This window comes from Emiliania huxleyi, assembly GCF_000372725.1.
Source record: "Emiliania huxleyi CCMP1516 unplaced genomic scaffold EMIHUscaffold_243, whole genome shotgun sequence".
NCBI lineage: Eukaryota > Haptophyta > Isochrysidales > Noelaerhabdaceae > Emiliania > Emiliania huxleyi.
This window is the reverse complement of record NW_005200226.1, coordinates 88,274-107,694: the sequence shown is the minus strand read 5'-3', so window position 1 is coordinate 107,694 and position 19,421 is coordinate 88,274. Positions and strand designations below refer to the sequence as shown.

At 66.1% G+C, this 19,421-nt stretch overlaps 5 protein-coding genes across 5 annotated transcripts; 3 read left to right on the top strand and 2 right to left on the bottom strand.

Annotated features, from left to right (window-relative positions):
* Positions 1 to 1,982: 1,982 nt before the first annotated feature.
* EMIHUDRAFT_236982 (hypothetical protein) lies at positions 1,983 to 2,967 on the bottom strand (the record flags this gene model as incomplete). The annotated part of the gene is made up of 5 exons (XM_005778550.1): positions 1,983 to 2,025; positions 2,099 to 2,157; positions 2,454 to 2,619; positions 2,725 to 2,775; positions 2,858 to 2,967. 5 exons carry the CDS (start codon positions 2,965 to 2,967, stop codon positions 1,983 to 1,985), a joined length of 429 nt encoding a protein of 142 aa, XP_005778607.1.
* A 520-nt stretch (positions 2,968 to 3,487) lies between these two features.
* Positions 3,488 to 5,119, top strand: EMIHUDRAFT_115175 (hypothetical protein; the record flags this gene model as incomplete). Its single annotated transcript, XM_005778549.1, has 3 exons — positions 3,488 to 3,665; positions 3,885 to 4,372; positions 4,826 to 5,119. 3 exons carry the CDS (start codon positions 3,488 to 3,490, stop codon positions 5,117 to 5,119), a joined length of 960 nt encoding a protein of 319 aa, XP_005778606.1.
* Positions 5,120 to 8,836: 3,717 nt separating this feature from the next.
* EMIHUDRAFT_115173 (hypothetical protein) lies at positions 8,837 to 10,690 on the top strand (the record flags this gene model as incomplete). The annotated part of the gene is made up of 4 exons (XM_005778548.1): positions 8,837 to 8,983; positions 9,509 to 9,736; positions 10,114 to 10,191; positions 10,418 to 10,690. The coding sequence occupies 4 exons, from the start codon at positions 8,837 to 8,839 to the stop codon at positions 10,688 to 10,690; spliced, it is 726 nt and encodes a 241-aa protein (XP_005778605.1).
* Positions 10,691 to 11,980: 1,290 nt separating this feature from the next.
* On the bottom strand, positions 11,981 to 12,889 carry EMIHUDRAFT_73641 (hypothetical protein; the record flags this gene model as incomplete). Its single annotated transcript, XM_005778547.1, has 1 exon — positions 11,981 to 12,889. A coding segment is annotated over one exon (909 nt), but the record flags the coding sequence as incomplete, so codon positions are not given.
* Positions 12,890 to 15,065: 2,176 nt separating this feature from the next.
* EMIHUDRAFT_236976 (Hypothetical protein) lies at positions 15,066 to 16,211 on the top strand (the record flags this gene model as incomplete). The annotated part of the gene is made up of 3 exons (XM_005778546.1): positions 15,066 to 15,381; positions 15,625 to 15,747; positions 15,883 to 16,211. The coding sequence occupies 3 exons, from the start codon at positions 15,066 to 15,068 to the stop codon at positions 16,209 to 16,211; spliced, it is 768 nt and encodes a 255-aa protein (XP_005778603.1).
* Positions 16,212 to 19,421: the final 3,210 nt, after the last annotated feature.

Genomic DNA, 19,421 nt, shown 5'->3' with positions numbered 1-19,421 from the left:
GCCCCGCTGCAAACAGGAGGGCCGAGGCGCTCCTCGCGCACCACAGCCCTCCGCCCGCCGTCGCGACCGACGTCCTTGCGGACCCTGACCTTGCGCCGTGCGTGCTCGAGAAGACGGGCCTGCGCCACGCGGCCGTGTGCAAGCGGTGGTCCTTGATCTGCGCGCCGCGCGGTGCCTTCGCGCGGCTGGTGGAGACCGCTGGCGATGCCTCCTCGGAGCTGCACGCTGCTGCGCTCGGAGAGCTCAGGCGGCTGTCGGGAGAGGAGGCCAGCGGCAGGCGGATGGACGCGTTCGTCGGTCTCTTGCAGGTTGGAGACGAGGACGAGAAGGCGGACGTCGCGGAAACGCTCCGGGAGCTTGCCCGGGACGACGATGAGAGCCGGGTGGCGATTGCGGCGGCTGGCGGAGTTGAGGTCCTCGTCGCGCTGGCTCGCGATGGGAATGAGGCGCAGAAGGAAGAAGCGGCGGGGACGCTGTGGAGCCTCTCTGCCAACGACGACAACAGAGTGGCGATCGCTGCGGCCGGCGGCATCGAGGTCCTCGTGTCACTGGCTCGGGACGGGAATGAGGGGCAGAAGGAGGAAGCGGCGGGGGCGCTGTGGAACCTCGCTTACAACGACGACAACAAGGCGGCGATTGTTGCGGCCGGCGGCATTGAGGTCCTCGTGTCACTGGCTCGCGACGGGAATGAGGGGCAGAAGGAGAATGCGGCGGGGGCGCTGTGCAACCTCTCTGCCAACGACGAAAACAAGGTGGCGATAGCCGCGGCCGGCGGCATTGAGGTCCTCGTGTCACTGGCTCGCGACGGGAATGAGGGGCAGAAGGAGAATGCGGCGGGGGCGCTGTGCAACCTCTCTGCCAACGACGAAAACAAGGCGGCGATTGTTGCGGCCGGCGGCATCGAGCTGTTCGTTGCTCTGGCTCGCGACGGGAGTGGGGCGCAGAAGGAGCGTGCCGCGGGGGCGCTGTGCCGCCTCGCTATCAACGATGACAACAGCGTGGCGATCGCGGCGGCCGGCGGCGTGGAGGTCCTCGTGTCGCTGGCTCGCGACGGGACTAAGGGGCAGAAGGTGCGTGCGGCGGGCGTGCTGAGGAACCTCGCTATGAACGACGACAACAGGGTGGCGATCGCGGCGGCCGGCGGCGTGGAGGTCCTCGTGTCGCTGGCTCGTGACGGGAATGAGAGGCAGAAGAAGGATGCGGCGGGAGCGCTGTGCAACATGATTGCGGCAGCACCTGGCACGCACGAGGGCGTCGTGGAGGCTGGCGGTGTGGCGGTCCTCTCCTCTCTCACGCAGGAGGCAAGCGCCTCGGACCGCTGCAAACTCGCTGCTGCCATTGCCCTTGTGTACCTGGCCAGCACCTGTCCCGACCTCCCCGCTGACGACACTTGCCTCTCGCTGCTCCTCTCGCGGCTGGACCAGCCCGAGGAAAATGGCTGGCGCAGAGACAGCATCAACGCCCTCCTCGCCCTCGCAACCTCCTCGTCTGCGTGCGCTGAGCAGTGGCACCGGGTTGGCGGCGTTGCGGCGCTGCAGGCGCTCGCTCGAGAGACGGCGGAGGAGGGGGTGGAGAGGCAGGCGGAGAGGTGCGACGAGGCGCTGGCCAGCCTCGGCGTGAGGAGGGTGCGCAGGCGGACGGCCGCGTGAGCCAGTTGCTTTAGCTCTTGTGCAGTTGGAGGCCACCAGCGGTGTTTTCTTCTTTTTGGGTGGGTAGATTAGGATTACTGAGGCGGACGCGACGCAGAGCCTCGTCGTAAAATTCTTGTTTCGCTCCCCCCGGTCCCGCCGTCATGTGCGTGAAGTGGTACCTTTGAAGCCGGCCGACTGCACGCTAAAGGCTACACGCTCGCACACCACTTGCAGAGTGGCTCTTCCAGGCGCTCACCCCACCCGGAGGCACGCCAGGCCCCGGGCAGCTGGCAGTCACTCGCCTAAGCGCCTAAGCGGCCTAAGCGGGGGGTGCTTAGGGTGCTTAGGCGCTTAGGCGGCCCTTGCGAGCGTGGCAGCGTCGTAATACAAGTGACTCCGATGGAAATCATGATGCCCCTGCAAGTGTCATCGCTCAGAGAGCAGCCTCACGCACGTCCACTGTCTACCACTGGTCCTGGTTGCACACTGCCACTGAACTGCGCTGGTCCGCAGGCTGGTGCGGGAACTCAGCATCAGGTCGAGTCGAGAAAGATCGCGGAAGGTCGAGTCGAGGAAGAGAGCAAGATCAGGGGCGGGTCCGGTAGACCGGTCCGCGGCGCTATATGCGTGGCAAATGACGCGAAAAGTGCCCACTGAAGCTGCGCCTTGACTTCACGTTGAGCTGTGATGATGCCCACAGCCCAGCAGCAAAGGCGGGCGGGCCGACCCCGCGGCCGTCGCCGCTGCCGCCGCCGCCCCCTCCGCCGCCGCCCCCTCCGCCGCCGCCCCCTCCGCCGTCGTCGTCACCTTGGGCTGCATCACCCGCGCCGCCGTCGTGCACCGGCTCTCGTGCTCATTCAACGGCGCCTCGAGCTGCAGGCCGGCGGCACTGGCGTTGTCGTGGTCGGGCTGCCCAACGTCGGCGCGGGAGGGAGGGGGCAAAGCCGTTATGGAGAGCGCGAGAGCGAGCGCCAAGAGGGCCCAGATTCTGAGCAGCAGCCGGCCCGGTCATGCGACCACTTGCCGACGTGCGTCCAGCTTCTACTATAGACGAACGCCGAAGTTTGCTCTCCGACGCCGTGCCGAGCGAAACCTTTTCCTTCGAAGCTCAGCGTCGTAGCCGGGCGAGCGGAATAGGGCAGCCCTAGAGAGCACCTTGAGGCCGTTCAATAGAGCCCGTGTTATAGTCGAGGGTCGATCGCCGGCCGGCGCAGTGATGCTCTGACCGCTCCGCCGGGCCGCCTCCGGGCCGCTGCCGCGGAGACGTGCACATAGGCAAGTTGGTATTTTCATATATGAACTTCAAAATAACATTGGCTAATCTAGTTCTACTCATCACGACTCGCCAGAAACACCCACACACTATGGGGTCATTGTGTAGCCCTGCTTAGAAGGAAAAGGTTTACTGCAAGGTCCGTATGCCTTACCGTGTAGTCGGCCAATCCTCTGATCCTCTGTGTTAGTGCCAGTGCGCGCCAGTCCGGGGGGCACTTGGAGTGCAGTTGGCATGAACCGCACACCCAGCCAGGGCCGGGGCGGGGTGGCAGCCGGTTACTTTGTTATTTTCGGCTGACTCTCTCGCGCTGAGACTGTGGTGTCTCGTCGTGCGCATCTTTTTCTTTTCAGTCGGACAATCCGAGCTGAGGGCCCACAACGGCCGCTCTACTCCTCCTCATTGTCACTCCACTCTTCCTCCGAGATCGCATTGGTCGCCCCTGCCCCATTGAGGGGCGGCTCGTTCGCCCACGCCTCGAGCTTCTTGGGCAGGGGGCGTGGGTCGTAGAATTCTTTTGAGAGCGCCTTCGTTGTTAATAGTACAAACCCAATGGTCCTTGGCGGAATTCTTTTCCGAGTTCATGAGCGGTCTGTGCCTCCTCTCGCTCTCTAGCCTCACGCCCAGCACGAGGGCGAGGCCCGCCGTGGCCTCCGCGACGTCCTCCGCGCCTCCTCTCCTCATCGTCGGTGCCGGCGTGCTCGGCAAGCTCATCGCCGAGGAGTGGCGCGGGCTGCACGGGCCAGACGTGGCCATCCGCGGTGCGAGAGAGCTTCGCACACGCGTGAGTAGTGGCCGCTCGCACGCACACGCCTGCCTCACCTCGTCGTGCCGCCCCTACCTCCTCTCCCGCGTTTCCTGCGGGAATTTTGCCGTCCTGGAGCCGCCGCCGCCGCCACCGCCGCCGCCGCCGCCGCCGCCGCCGCGCCTTTGCCCGGCGTCGGCCTCCATCGCCCTTATTGCCGCTCGCCGCCGCGCAGGTGTCGTCCGGCGGGCTGACGCAGACCGCGACGCCGCGCTGAGGGCGAGCGGCATCACTCCCTGCCTTCGCTCCGACCTCTTTCGTGCCGACGCCGGCCTCGGTGAGGGCAGCTTCGGCCATGTCGTCTTTTGCGCCGCGCCAGGCGGGAACGACGACTACTCCGCCGAGGTCGCGGCGGCGCTGCGCATGTGGGGCGGCGGCGGGGAGGGCGGCGGGGAGGGCGGCGGGGAGGGCGGCGGAGGCCGCTTCATCTTCACCTCGTCTGCGGGTGTCTTTGCGGAGCAGGACGGCGGGGTGGTGACTGAGGGTTCGGCGGTGAGCGATACGCCGCGCGCGGCCCGTCTGCTGGCTTGCGAGGCGGCGGTAACGGCGGCGGGCGGCGCGGTGGTGCGGCTGGCGGGCCTGTACCTGCTCGAGCGCGGCGCTCACAACGCGTACCTCGGCATGGAGACGGTCAAGGGGCGGGCGGACGGGCTCATCAACCAGGTCCACTAACTGCTAATTAAATGCGAATCAACTGTTTCATTGGACGGGCTCATCAACCAGGTCCACTAACTGCCAATTAAATGCCAATCAACTGTTTCATTGGACGGGCTCATCAACCACGTCCACTAACGGCCAATTAACTGCTAATTAACTGCGAGTCAACTGTTTAATTGGACGGGCTCATCAACCAGGTCCACTAACTGCCAATTAACTGCTAATTAACTGCGAGTCAACTGTTGAATTGGACGGGCTCATCAATTAACTGCTAATTAACTGCGAGTCAACTGTTTAATTGGACGGGCTCATCAACCAGGTCCACTAACGGCCAATTAACTGCTAATTAACTGCGAGTCAACTGTTTAATTGGACGGGCTCATCAACCAGGTCCACTAACGGCCAATTAAGTGCTAATTAACTGCGAGTCAACTGTTTAATTGGACGGGCTTCAACCAGGTCCACTATGCAGACGCGGCCTCGGCGGTCGTGGCGGCGCTGCAGCGAGCGCAGGCGGGCGACACATTGGTGGCTGCGGACGACGCCCCGCTCACCCGCGAGCAGATCTGCACGGTGGCGCGCCTCGTGTCTCCCTTCGACGCGCGGCCGATGCCGGCCTTCGAAGGCGGCGAGGCGGCGCGGGGCGGCGCGGGGACCGGGAAGGTGATCGACTGCAGCTACACGCGCGAGGCGGTCGGCTGGGCGCCACGCTACCGCACCTTTGCCGACTTCATCGAGCGCCTCGCGCCGTGACCCGTGAGAGCGGCAAGGAGGCGGCAACGCGGACCAGGCGGGCGCGGCGGAGAAAGTAGAAAAAACGCGGGACGTAAGGTTAAGGTAAATTTGGCGCTCGGCGAGAAGTGCTGCCCGGCAGGATTAGAAGAAATCGCGGCTTTTCGTTGTGTGGGGGATCGTTAATAAATGTCTGAATTTCCCGCACCATTCCCCCAATGATTCGCATATCGTCGATAGACGATACGTCGAGCCCCCGCCCACACACAGATCACAGTCTCAGAGCAGCATGCATTTCATCCAGAGCAGTACAGTGCTCAAGTGCTCAAGAGCAAGGCGATGCTCGTTACACATGCATGCTGCTCTCAGGCATCGATCTCAGGCACGCCTCTCAGGCACGCAGCCGTCCGGACACTCCGACAAGGAGGCAAAGAGGGGCCGGCGGCCGGCGGGGGCCGGGCGGGTGAAGGACAGTCGCGGCACGCAGCCAGCCGGGCACGTCGGCGGAGAAGCCGACGGCGGCGGCGCAACAACTGCCGGAACCGTGGCGGGCGGCACGTCGAAGCTCACGGTTTCGCCGAGCTCCGTTGCCATGCTTGTGAGGAAGGTCGGCTGTTTTGCGGCAGCCGTGATGTCCTCGGCAGCAGGCCCGTCCTCGGCCTGCACGATGGTCACCCTCACCTTGCTGTCGCCGAGGATCCCGAGGGTCACCTGCTCAGCAGAGACAAGCACCGAGGGGTCGGCGGCGGCGAGGGAGTCGATCACAGCAGCCGTTACGGCATCCAAATCGGGGGCATCGCGGGTCGTGCCGATCTTGAGGGTGAAGGCTGAAGCGGGGACCTCTCCGGGCCGCATCGGCAGTGGAGGGGGCGACGGAGGCGGCGGGGAGAGGTCCAGCGGGACGTACCCCGGATCATGGGGAGGCGAAGGTGGTGGGGACGGAGAGGGTGACGGCGAGGGCGAAAAGGACGGCGGCGGCGACGTCGCTGGGGGCGGAGAGCTCCCGCCGCCCGTCGGCATCTGCAGGCTCACCCCGTAAATCTTGCCGCAAGGCTCTTTCCGTGTGCACTTCATTTCCGCCCCCAGGTAGTTCGCGGGTCTTTTTCTCATTTCACAGTTTTGACCGTCGGTGGTGAGGTAGTAGGCACCCGGCCGCCCGATCAGCGACGTGCAGCAGGCGTTTAAGTCCTTGTCGGCCTCCCACGACACGACCTCTCCGTCGCCAACAGTGTCCCCGCCTGCGCCCTGGGGAATGCCCTCGACAGGCTCTCCTGTGTATGTGCCGTTGTAGTAGCTACTCTGAGCGGAAGTAATGATGCTCCAGCACTGGCTCGCTTTCCAGTTCTTAAGAGGAGGAGGCGGGGCGTTTGGCGGCGCCAAAGCGGGCATGAAGTGGACCGGCGAACCCAGGGCGTGATTGTGCTCGAGCCCATCCTTGACGTTGACAATGATAATGTCTGAGACCGTTTGTAGTGAGTCGAATTTCCCAACGTCCACGTATCCAACGCCAACCACCACCCTGCCATTGCTGTCGTGCGAGCACGGCATTCGGTCGAGAAAGAACGACTTTCTCCCGACCGTGGCACCGTTCACGCCGTTCAATTCTGCGACGACCGGCACGAGTGCGCAGTCCTTGGGCAGCCCGGGATAGTTTGGCGGGAGAGGAGGCGGCGAGGGGGGCAACGGCGCCAGCGGGGGCGAGGAAGGCGGGAAGAGAAGTTCGAGCGTCGACCCAGGCCAGACCGCGCCAGGTGGGGCCTCGAGGTCCACCTTGTACATTCCAGAGCCGTCAGCAGAGCTCGGCGGCATCCAGTGGACGGCTGTGATGGAGACGACGTGGTCTTGCTCGTTTGGGTAACTGATGACCGCCGGCATCCTCGGGTTCGGGTTCGCAATAAGCTCGCCGCTGTCGTCCACCAGGGCGCACGAGATGCCGGGTTCGGGTTCGACGAGCACAAAATATTGGTGCGGGTTCGCTTCAATTCCTTTTAGCGTCATCGGCTCTTCCGTGCAGGGCTCACTCACCTCCGAACAGTGCGCTTGTTGGACCAGGAGTGCAGGGGCGAGAAGCAGCAGCACTCTGGCAGAGGCAGGCATCTGCCGTGTCCGTCGCCGCAGCACTCTGGAGAGGCAGGCAGGCAGGCAGCACTGACGGGCAGTCCGTTCGGCCGTCGCCCCTGAGGCGTGAATCCTTTAGGATTCTCGCCCGCTCTGCTGAGGGGAGGGGACGGTCGACTGGGCCGGTCGCTCGACCCGATTCTAATCTACTCTCAGTCTACCATTCATGGACAATAGTGTCTGTGACGGCGGTCACATTCACAGCGAGGTCAGTTCACAGCCGAGCAGCCGATCCTAACACGCTTCACTTTCACGGCCTCGCCGCGGCTCGAGCAAGGTCAATGGCGATCGGCATCTTGCCAGCTGTGGCTTGCCCGTCAACCCGCTACCGCGCCTACTAGATACAGTCGCAGAGAGGCTTGGCTTCGCTCAGACGTCATTCGTGCCTTGCTGGCGCGTGCGGTGCCATGCTTTCCTGCGGTTCTCTACGTTTATCGTTTTTGTCGGTGCGATTGCCGTGGTGGCGGTGGGTGCAGCCGAGCCGAGTGTCGTCGTTGACGGCACCGCGCTCGTCTTTCGACTGCCTCGCTTCCTCTACGGGCGCGGGGACCCGTGAGTCAGCGCACAGGAGTCAAAGTAACTGGTGTGCGTTGAATCGGTCTGTTGTCGTCGAGGTTCTGCTGGGTCAGCTCACCGATGTGGTCCCGGCCGGCCTACGCGACAGCATCTGCGATACTGCTCGGCCGCTGACGCCTCGATGGTGGGTCGCCATTGCGAGGCCAACAATCCGGCGAGCTATGCCAGTGTCGCTACCGTTGCAGTGGTTTGGGGCGCCTCTCTGGCACTATCTTTGATGCCAGTGCGGTTCCCCAGACTTGGACAGATGCCAAGTGGCAGTCCATCCTCGCCTAGCTTCAATGTATGTGGCTCTTACGTACATTCCCGGAGGAGGACTGCTGACAGGGTTTGCGATGAGGAGTGTACCGAAGGGTTGCTCGGGGTTAGTGCACCACTAACCGCCTCTGCAAGAGCACTACGCCTCAGTCAGCGGGCTCATACTAGCACCCACCTCGCGAGCCGACGTTCTGGCTCAACGAGGCTGCTGCTGGCACTCGGGGCCGACTTTCTGGCCCAGCGAGGCCGCTGCGGGGCACACGGCGGCACGGGTCACTCCTCAACACTAACCCCCGTCGAAGCAGGAAGTATGGGTGTGTGTGTAAAGGCGGCGCGGCACGGCAAGGGTCGGCGGTAAGGCGGCGCGGCGGCAACAGACGGCAGGCAGGGCATCGGACGGCGGGACAAACGGCACGGGGCGTGGCACTGTAGGAGCGGCGGTACGGCGGCACGGCGGTAACGGACGGCAGGGGGGGCGGCGGGCTAAACGGCAAGGGCGGCGCGGCACGGAGGAAGGAGCGGCACGGCAGGGAGGAGCAAGGACGGCGCGGTAACGGCAGGATCACGGATAGGCGTGGCACGGATAGGAGCGAGCGAGAGGCTAGGTGGCGGGAGGGCGAGGCGAGGGTGGCTTTTTGTAAAAAAATAAAAACAAAGTCTTGTCGAGCCTGTGTGCTAAAAGAAAGAAAACAGACAACCCAAGGGAGGGATGGGACAGGCTGTGAGAGAGACTTGCTTGTTTAAATTCTTTTTGAGAGCGCCATCGTTAGCCACTCACCGGACACCATGAGCGTGCTTGCCACGCCGTTCTTCCTGCTCACGTCGCTCCGAGCACCGGCGCCTCGCATGGGAGCTCCCGGCTACTGGCACGCCAGGCGCGACGCGCTCGTGCGAGAATTGACGAGGCGCGAGCTCGAGCTCGAGGAACTCGAGGTGCGGCTGGACACCAGAGAGAGGCTGCCAGCGGCCCGGCCCGCACTGTCACCAACCGACACCGCTGCCAAATCGAATCTTCCGCCGCATAATCACCGCCGCCGCCGCCGCCGCCGCCGCTGCCGCCACTACGCTGCAACCCGCAACCCGCCGCCGCCGCCGCCGCCGCCTCTCCCGCTGCTGACTGGAATGCCGCCCGCGGCCAGGCGCGCGAGTCGGCGGTGATGCCGATGCTCGCAGCGGCGGCCGAGTCGCGCGAGAAGACCTCCTACGCGATGGGACTCGCCGCCGAGGCCCGCGCCGCGCAGGTGCGCCGAGATGTGCCGAGATGCGCCGAGATGAGCCGAGATGTGCCAAGATGAGCCGAGATGAGCCGAGATGCGCCGAGATGCGCCGAGATGAGGGGAGAGAGATGCCGAGATGGCCCGAGCGGTGAGCAAGCCGCGCCTCCTCCCGCGGAGATTTAGCAAACAACTGGGAAGTTCACAGCTGAGCTCACCAGAGAACTCCCTCCTCACCCATCAGGCCCTCGCAGAGCAAGCGCTCGCCGCCGCCAACGGCGTGCTCGCCAACGGGGCGCTCGCCGCGGCCGCTCCGTCGCCGTCCTTGGTGAAGGCGGAGGCGGAGGCGGAGGCGGAGGCGGAGGCGGAGGAGGCGGAGGAGGAGAACGAGTGTGTCGAGGCGGCGTGGCGGGCGCGGCTCGAGGAGGCGCTGGAGGAGGCGGCGGCGGAGCGCGAGGCGGACGTGCAGCGGGTGGCGGCCTTCTAATTAACACTAATTAACACTAATTAACACTAATTAAAGGCGGACGTGCAGCGGGTGTCGGCTTTCTGGATCGAGAGGCTGGGCGAGGCGAGGCGAGGCGGCGCAGGCGGCGGTGGCGCAGGCGGCGGCGACGGCGACGGCGGCGGCGACGGCGGAGGCGGCGGCGCGGGAGGAGGAGCACACAGGGGGCAGACAGCACAGCTCGACGGAGGCGGCGGCGGCGGCGGCGGCGGCGGCGGCGGCGTCGGTGAGTCGGCGCTGGAGGCGGAGCTGATGGCGCTTGAGGCGGACCACGACGCGATGCTCGACCAATGAACACTAGTTAACACTAATTAACACTGATTAGCAATAATTGATTAATCAAGGCGGACTACGACGCGATGCTCGACCAAGCCGAGGTGATGCGCGAGACGATCGGCGCCGCTACCGAGCGAGTCGAGGCGGTGATGGATGAGCTCGATGAGGAGCGTCGCGCGCGCGCGCGCACACACACACACACACACGCACACACACACACACACACACACACCGCTCACCCACGCGCACTGGGCCTTGCGCTTTGAATGCCGTGGGGCTCCTGTCGTTAGACGTGGAGACGCGAGGGTCGCCCCCCCTTGCCCCACCACCTCGTGTGTGTGGAGAAGCTCACCTTCCCTTCCCTTCCCTTAGGAGCGTCGTCGCGGAGAGCTGAACGTGCAAAAGGTCCTCGCCTTCATGCTGCCGCGCGTGGACGCTGCACGGGCGGCCGGCGAGGAGGCGGGCGCGCGCAAGGCTGAGGCGGCGCTGCTGCAGGCGGAGGCGAGGCGGGAGGTGGAGGTGCAGCGTACGGCGGCCTTCTGGCTCGCGCGCGTGGCGGCGCTCGAGGAGGAGGCGGCGGCGCTGCGAGGCGGCGGCGGCGGCGGAGGCAAGAAGGGCAAGAAGAAGGGCAATGGCGGCGCCTAGTGGCAGGGCGGCCAGCAAGGGAGTGCCGCGCTGGCGTCAGTGTGTGTCCCTGTTCAACTTTCCCAGTTGAGTGCACCGGGCGGCGGGCGCGCTTGCTCCTCGTAGTTCCGCTCTGGCTAGTTCCAATTCACTCTGACACGCTATCGCTAATCTTGAAAACGCGTCACGGTTACGGGTTACACGGAACTGCGCACTATGTCAAAACTACTTTACGGGGGTAGGCAACGAGATGAAACGGAGCTTTGCGCCCTTTCCCACACTAGAGGGTGACCTTGTCCGGGGCCGGCGGGCTTGACGCGCCCTCGGCCCCTCCCTCGGCGGCGGGGGGGAGCTTCTCAGTTCTCTGTCGCGCGCGGCCTTTGCCTTGCGGGGCCGCCCGACAGTTCATGGTCTCCCTTGTCCTTGATGCGCGCACAACTCCGTTGTACGAGTAGCGCCTCTTCACGACCACCAGCACGCTGTGAAATCGATTAGTCCCAACAACCGTTTTTATTCCTTCAGGATTGAAGATCCCTCACACCAAGATCGTGAGGAGAGGAGAAGGGGCGAATATGGGATGAGACGGCTAGCAGTGTGGTGGCGGCCGCGAGCATCTACCGCAAAGTGTCGCATGCGAGGGTCAACCGTAACGTATTTTCACCCCTCGAGCGCCCCGATCGCCTCCGTCACCGCGGCCACGAGCCGCGAGGCCTCCCCCTCGCTGCGCGGCCCATCCCTCCTCCACCTCGCCGCGTCGTGGTGCCTCGCCGCGTTCGCCCAGATGCGCAGCGAGTGCAGCTGGCTCCGCAGCTCGGTCGGCAGGCCGCACTCGCGGTGCCAAAAGTTGATGCGCTCCTCGAAGCCGTCGGGCGCCGCCGCAGAGCGCGAGGCGTACGCGGCGTCGAGGCGCGGCATCAGCGTGTTGAAGGCGAGCAGCATGTTGCCCTGGATGCGCGCCTGCGCGTCGCCGGACGTGCGCATGCCGCGCACCTGCACCGAGAGCGGCGAAGGCTCGTAGCCGGTGGTGCGGGCGGCGGTGGCGGCCTCGTCTCCAAGTGCCGGCGCAGCCTCCTCCATCCCCGCCCCGCGCTGCGAGCCAGAGAGCAGCGCCTGCAAAGTCGCGAGAGCCTCGGGCAGCGTGGGCCGCTTGCGCAGGCTCTCGTGGCAGAGGCTCTTCCCATCCGCCTTGGCGAGGTCCTTGACAGCGCGCGCCGCAGGTTCAGGCCACCCCGCCGCCGCGTCTGCGATCCTCGTCACGTCGATGTCAGTCCAGTCCTCCTCGAACTCGTCCTCGCACCGGTCGGTGAGCTGCACCTCGGAACGGTTGGTGAGGCAAACGAGGAGAGTGATGCCGATGGCGTAGCCGTCCGTCTTGCTCGAGTACTCGCCCCCCTTGATGATGGAGGGGCAGAGGTAGCCCGTGGTCATGTAAAGGGCGGCAGTCGAGCGGCAGCGGACAGACGCGTCCGGGCGCTGGTCCTTGGCAAAACCCGTGTCGGCGAGCACGGCCGTCAGCTTCTCGTCGAGCAGGATGTTGTCCGGCTTGACGTCGCGGTGCACGATGCCCTTCGAGTGGAGGTAGACGAGCGCCTCGGTCGCCTCGCACGCAACCCGCACGCGCTGCCGCCACGTCAGCGGCCTCGGCGGCTCTTCCATGCCCAGCCGCCGGAGCTGCGCCGCGCAGTCGGGATCCGAGATACGCAGTCGCGCCTCGAGCGAGCCGCCGCGCATCAGCGGCGAGAGGAGGCAGACGCCGTCGGGCGAGAGGCAGTAGCCGAGCAGCGGCAGCAGGTGCGGGTGGCTCACCGCCTTGAGAAGCTTCACCTCGAGCTCCGCCCGAGACAAGCCGCCCGACTGGCCCGACTTTGCCCGCTTGACGACGAGCGGCAAGTGGCGCAGCTGCGGAGGCGCGGCGAGGGAGAGGTGGAGGTCGGCCGACGCCTCGTAGACGTGGCTGAAGCCGCCGCTGCCAATCAGCTTGCCCTCTGCAAACCCGTCGGTAGCCGCGGTGAGGTCCGACAGGGCTATCTCGACGGGCCGAGCAACAGCCACCTCCGCCGCGGCCGGCTCGGTGACAGACAGCTCTTCCAGCCGCGACTCCGCCGCGCTCACCTCCTCGGCCAAGGCAGGCAGCACTCCCACGTGCGGCCTGGCGGCGGCGATGCCCGCTCGGAGCGCAGAGGGGCTGTCCGCGGTGTCGAGCGACTTGAGCGCGCCCATCGCCGCGCCATGCGCCTTGCGCAGCCGCTGGCTGTCCCGCCTCCGCGCCTCCTTGAGCTTGTCGCGCGCGCGCCTCTCCTCGAGCGCCGCCGCAAGCTCCGCCTCCGCCGCCGCCGCCACCACCTCCTCCTCCCCCTCTTCCGCCGGCGCCTCGGCCTCTTGCGACGGCCCAGCGCCGCCCCCGCCGCCCTGCTTCTTCTTCTTGCCCCTCTTCTTGGCCTTCTTCTTCTCCTCGGCGCACTTCTCCACCTCCTCCTCCGCCAGCAGCGCCGCCGCAGCCTCCTCGGCCGCCCTCTCGGCCTCCACCCTCTCGGCCGCCGCCCTCTCGGCCACTGCCCTCTCCACCTTCGCCTCAATCTCCGCTCTCTTCGCCTCCCTCGCCGCCGCCTCAAAGGCGCGCTCGCACTCGGTGTGGCCCTTCTCCTTGGCCAGCTGCAGCGCCGTATGCCCGTCAGAGGTGCTCGCCGCTGTGTTAGCGCCCGCCCGCAGCAAGCAGAGCACGACAGCGGAGAGGCCCTCCAGGCACGCGATGTGCAGCGGCGTGGCGCCAGTCTGCTTGGCTTGGTTGACCACCGCGTCGGCGCCGAGGAGCAGCTGGACGCACTCGAGCTGGCCGTTCTGGCACGCGATGTACAGCGGCGTGGCGCCGTTGTTCTTGGCTTTGTCAACCACCGCGCTGGCCTTGAGGAGCAGCTGGGCGCACTCGAGGTGGCCCTCTTGGCATGCGGCGTACAGCGGCGTGATGCCGTCAGTGTCTGCTTGGTTCACCGCAGCTCCCGCGGTGATCATCAGACGGACGCAGTCGATCTGGCCAGCCTGGCTCGCAGCGCTCAGCGGCGTGGTGCCGTCATCCTTGGCTTGGTCGACCGCCGCGCCGGCGCCGAGAAGCAGCCGGGCGCACTCGAGGTAGACCTTCTGGCACGCGATGTACAGCGGTGTGGCGCCGTCGTCCCTGGCTTGGTCGACCGCCGCGCCGGCCTCGAGAAGCAGCTGGATGCACTCGAGGTGGCCCTCCTGGCAAGCGATGAACAGCGGCGCGGCGCCGTCTCCCGTGGCTTGGTTGACCGCCGCGTCGGCGCCGAGGAGCAGCTGGGCGCACTCGAGCTGAAATTTCTGGCACGCAATGTGCAGCGGCGTGAAGCCGTTCTCCTCGGCTTGGTCGACCGCCGCGCGAGCCTTGACAAGCAGCTGGGCGATCTCGAGGTGGCCCTTCTCACACGCGACGTACAGTGGCGTGGCGCCATTCTCCTCGGCTTGGTTGACTGCCGCACGCGCCTCGAGAAGCAGCTCCCGGGCGCACTCGAGGTGGCCCTCGTCGCACGCGACGAGCAGCGGCGTGATGCCGTCAGTGTCTGCTTGGTTCACCGCAGCGCCCGCGGTGATCATCAGACGGACGCAGTCGATCTGGCCAGCCTGGCTCGCAGCGCTCAGCGGCGTGGTGCCGTCATCCTTGGCTTGGTCGACCGCCGCGCCGGCCTCGAGGAGCAGCTGGGCGCACTCGAGGTGGCCGTTCTGGCACGCGATGTACAGCGGCGTGACGCCGTTGACGTTGGCTTGGTTGGCCGCCGCGCCAGCCTCGAGGAGCAGCTGGGCGCACTCGAGCTGGCCCTCCTGGCACGCGATGTACAGCGGCGTGCCGCCGCTGTTCTTGGCTTGGTTGACCGCCGCGCTGGCGCCGAGAAGCAGCCGCACGCACTCGAGCTGGCCCTTCTGGCACGCGATGAACAGCGGCGTGGCGCCGTCACCCTTGGCTTGGTCGGCGTCAGCGCTGGCGCCGAGAAGCAGCCGAACGCACTCGAGCTGGCCCTTCTCGCACGCGACGAACAGCGCGGAGGAGCCACGGCCCGTCGTCGCCCCCACGCTCGCGCCGCTCTCAATCAGCAGCCGCACGGCATCGGCCTGCCCGCGCTCAGCGGCGATAGTCAGCAGCGTGAAGTGGTTCTCGGCCTCGAGCCGCGCGTCGAGCAGGGCCGTGAGCGCCGCACCGCGCGTCCACCCGGCGAGGAGGGCGCGCAGCAACGTCAGGTTGCCCTTGGCCAGCTCGGCGAGCACGGTCGGGCTGATGGCGCCGCTCATGGCGGCAGCGAAAGAATCAAAGAGATATATTTGCCACTTTCCGCACAAACATGGCAGCGATACAGCTGAAGCTCTCGACTCGTCGACCGAGCTCTGGACGATGCCGACCTCAAACCACCAGCGCCAGCAACGACGTGCCGCGGCTCGCCGCGCCGCTGTTGCGACCGACGACGTGCCCGACGCCGTCCCGCGGCCGAAAGGAAGAGGCCCGCGCAACCACTTCTGGGACCCGCGGCCGCCGGGCGTGCGGCGGCACAACGAGTCGAACGAACCGAACCAGCGCAGAGCGGCGCGTCTCGCGAGCGCCCGCGGCCGCCACGCCGACGCCGTCCGCGGCCGACGGTGGTCGCGAATCAACGCGGCGCGGTGCAACGAGGCCAAGTCCTTCCAGGCTCCCGCCAGCAGCGCCTCGTGGCGTGGGCTGCACGGCCCTTCGAGACGGCCCGGGGGGCGGCGAGAGACCTCTCCCGCCGGCATGGCGCACTATATCACCCGTAGAGGCCTCTTTATAGTCGCCTTTTGGCACCTCCTCTCTCCACGCCGCCGATTAGACCTCGCCGCATCGCATCGCCCCCTTCCCTGCCCCGTCGCCCTCCTGAGCTCTCCCTCCTTCGCTCCAGCCATGCACAGGACCGCTGGACCATTGGCCCGCGTGCCAGGCGTCCGGGACGGCCGGGTATCGGCTCCGTACTTTGAGCCCTCTTGGGCCACCCTCGCGTCCACCGGCCGGCAGAGCACCGCTTGGGCGACTCAGACGGCCCGCCCGACCAGCGCGTTCGATCGTGCCGCCCCCACAGCGTCAGTGGCGTGCGTGGGGTGGCAGGCGGCGTCAGCGCAGCCCCTCGTGGGGGTGCCCACCGCTCTCCTCTCACCGCTCCCCCCCGCCCGTGGCACCCCACACACTCGTCCCTCCTCAGGGGCGCAAGGCGGCACGGCACGTTCAGCGCTTGCCTCAGCCCACCTCGCCTTCACGCCCGCCACCGCGACCAAGGAGGTGGCCTCGGCGGCCCAGATGAAGCCCGTGCGGCTCGTTTGGGAGCCGCATGCCGTCCCTCTCTCGCCGGCGCTGCTCACCACGCCCAAGCCTACGCCGAGGAACCCGTCGCGCCCGTCGCTCACGAGCTGGTGGCTCGCATCGACCGAGCCGTCCAGCTTTCTCACGCCCTGCCCACGATCAAATTCGAGACGACCAACATCCGACCACAAAAAAGGCCCGCGCGTGCTGCGCGGGCCGGCGAGCGACTAGCGAGCCAACCTGCTAGTTTAAACAAAACAAGTGCGTCTCACAGCACACAGGCTCGACACAGGCAGCGAAAGAATTGCGAAAGGGGAATTCTCAGCCCTACCCGCTCTCAAAGCAGAAAAAAGAAGCGGCCCCAGCGAGGTTCTCGAGGTGGATATCCTTTGGCCGCGTTGGGTAGCGAGGATTGGTGTGACGCGATCCACGCAGGCGTGTTTTCTGACGGCCGACCGTCAGTGCACGGAGTTGCCCCTTCTCCGACTGCCCCGGCTAGTTCCCGAGTTTCGCGGGAGTGACCCCATGCGTCAAACCCGAGACCTAGCGCGGGTGGGTTGGAGGGGGGCTCGCTCGCTGCAAGGAAGGGCGGTGTAAGAAGCCGATCCCCGCAGTCCGCCCCGTTCCTCCCCATCGGGCCGCGTGAGCGGCCACGCGCGCCTCGCAGATTCGTTTTCGCGCCTGGGTCAGGCGCGCGGGGCATCCCCCGGGTCGCTCGACCAGCGATCCGAAGAGTGGCCGCTATGCGATCGTTATCCGTACTGTGTATGCACGCTGCCCCCTATGCATTCGCATCGTGTCTTATAAAAATGAACTCGGGGGCACGGGACGCGGCACAAACGGGGCACAAACGCCAGGCTACAAAGACGGGGAGGCACGTAGTGACGCAGGGGAGTCTAGGCGACGGCGGCGTCCTCCGACGCCGCGGCGAGCCTGAGCTCGGTCGCAATCTCTTCCGCCGCCGCGAGCTGCAGCGCGACTGACATGCGCTGGGCCTGCAGCGACAGCCACGACCGCGTCGACCAGCTCGCCTCGTCCTCGTGCTGCCGCTTCGAGAGCTTGTTGCGCACCTTGTCCTTCATCTGGTAGAACAGCCGTTTGACCGCGTTGCACCACCCGCCGAAGGTTTCAAACAGGTACATCTGCACGTCGGTGTCCGAGCGCGAGAGGGCGTGCGCGTAGTCCGCCTTCTTGTACGCCACATAGCCGCCGCCGTCGCTCGGCCTGCATCGTGATATGCATCCTTCCCAATTCATAACCCTAGGGCGTATGGCTCGTTGATTCCGCCGCCGCCACCGCCGCCAGGGCGATTGAGAACGGCGTCTCGGAGGGTGATTAGCCACGCCTCTGGCAGGCTTTCAATTAATCGGCTGTATTCGTGTTGGTCGCAGGGCGGGTTTGGGTGGCAGCTTCTCCTAAACTCGCGCCAGGCCATTGGCAGGCCGTCCCCGCCAAGGAGGTGCACTACGTGTGTTACCCCGACTTCTGCGAATCGCACCGATCGCTCGTAGACCTCCCGTGCGTCTTCCTCTCTTTCATTGGTCCACCGGCAGAGTTTGGGTTTCGGTTTCTTGTCTCTGGCCAGTCGCTCCCAGTCCGGGCTGTCGAGTACCGCTGCGCCCCACCAGCCCGACAGGTGTGGGTTGTAGAATAGCGGCTCCATTAACACGCGTCCGATCGACCAAAGCCCCCCCACTCGCACTGTCCTCGGTACGCCCGCCCTCGCCTGTCGGTACGTGACTTCAGGCGTGTGGTCTTTCTGTGCGGCGTCCTCACCATCGTACGGTACCAGTCCTCTCAGAGTGCCATGCGTCTTGAGTGCGATGCGCCAGTAGGCGGGCATCGTCTCGGGGAGATTGAGAAAATCGCACGAGGAGTGGAAGAGCCGTCGCCCCATGCGGAGGTGCCCGTATGCTCGATTGACGTAGGACGCCACTATATTCACGCCTTTGTGTGACGACGGCGTGACCAGGCGGCTCAAGCACCGGACCGGCGGCCGCGCAAAAAGGGGGCCCGCGCGTGCGTAGCTGAAGTTTAGACGATGGCGCACCGGAACAAGACTGCGCGCAACAGCGCGACTTGCGACGAAAGCCACGACGCGGCGGTTCTGGAGTGGATCGACGGCGACGGCTGGGAGGGCGTGCCGTCGGTCGCGCAAGAATTCCACCCCGATGTCCTCGCGACGGAGGACGCGCACCCACTGCGTGGCGGCGGGAGCCGCGGCGGGGACGACCTCGCCTGCCTCATTGGCACATTTCTCGACCCCAAGGGCGCGATGGGTCTCTCGTTGGCGTCCCGGCGGCTTCACAACCTCTGCCGCGGCGACGCGGGCTGGCGAAAGGCGACGAGGCCGTTTTACGTGCAGTCGGCGGTCCTGTCGCTGTCGAAAGAAGAGTTTGGGGAGGCGCTCGCCTCTGCGGACATCGCCATCGCCATCGATCCGACGATGGCCGACGGGCACTCCTCGCGCGCGCATGCGCTGCGCGGCCTCGGCCGCCGCCAAGAAGCTGCGCAGGCGCTGCAAGAGGCGGTTGCACGCGCGGGCTGGTCGCCGACCTTTGTTGTCAATACGTCGATCACGTGCGCGTACGCGGAGAAGGAGGATGCCAAGGAGGCTGGATGCCGCTGGAACCCGGCGGCCAAGACGTGGTATGCGCCGCAGGGCATGGACAAGAGCAAGCTGATGGACGCAAACGCCAAGGGTCGCTGGATGCCCTGGGGGGAGAAGCATCTGGCATGATGCGCGGCGGACGATCGTGTTTGCGCAAGACGGTGTCCCGCGGGAACAGCCAATGGGCCCCGATGAGCGCCCGAGGGGCGGGGGCTATGATTGCCTTCATGTTGGCCGCGCGAGCTCCTCCCGTAGACTGTAAGGCGCGTACGCGCGGCGCCGCGGCGGTCGTGGCTCGTGCGTGTCTGGCTGGGTGTCCCCTTTCGCCCCGGGGGGGGGGGGGGGGGGTCACAACGCACACCGTTCGGCGTCAAGCCCCACCAACTAGTGTGTGTGGTGAAGTTTCCACTACGTGGTAAACCTTACCTCTGTGCCGAGAGGAGAGAGGGGGGGTGGCGCTCGTGCCGACCTTCGTCATGCTCGACCATCCGCTGGGCCATTAAGGTTCTCCGGGCCAGTTGGGGGGGGCAAACCCTGCCCGGCCCCTAGGACCCCAGGTAAGGCCCAGGTGTGGCCTAGGGCATCAGAAGGGACCAAGAGGAGTCCAGTCTGAGCCATAGAGCCCATGTCTTTGCCTCCGAAGGTCGCGTTCAAATGCCCGGACGGACGTCACAGTGGTGTCCGGCCGGCGCGATCACCGAGCTGTGACGCTCAGGGAAGACTGATGAGGTGCTAGTTTCTTTGGCCAGGGCTGGCCTTCCCCCCAGGCTGGATCAGCTGAGCAAGGTTTGGGGAGAATCCCCCATTCAGATCTTCAGATATTTTGACGC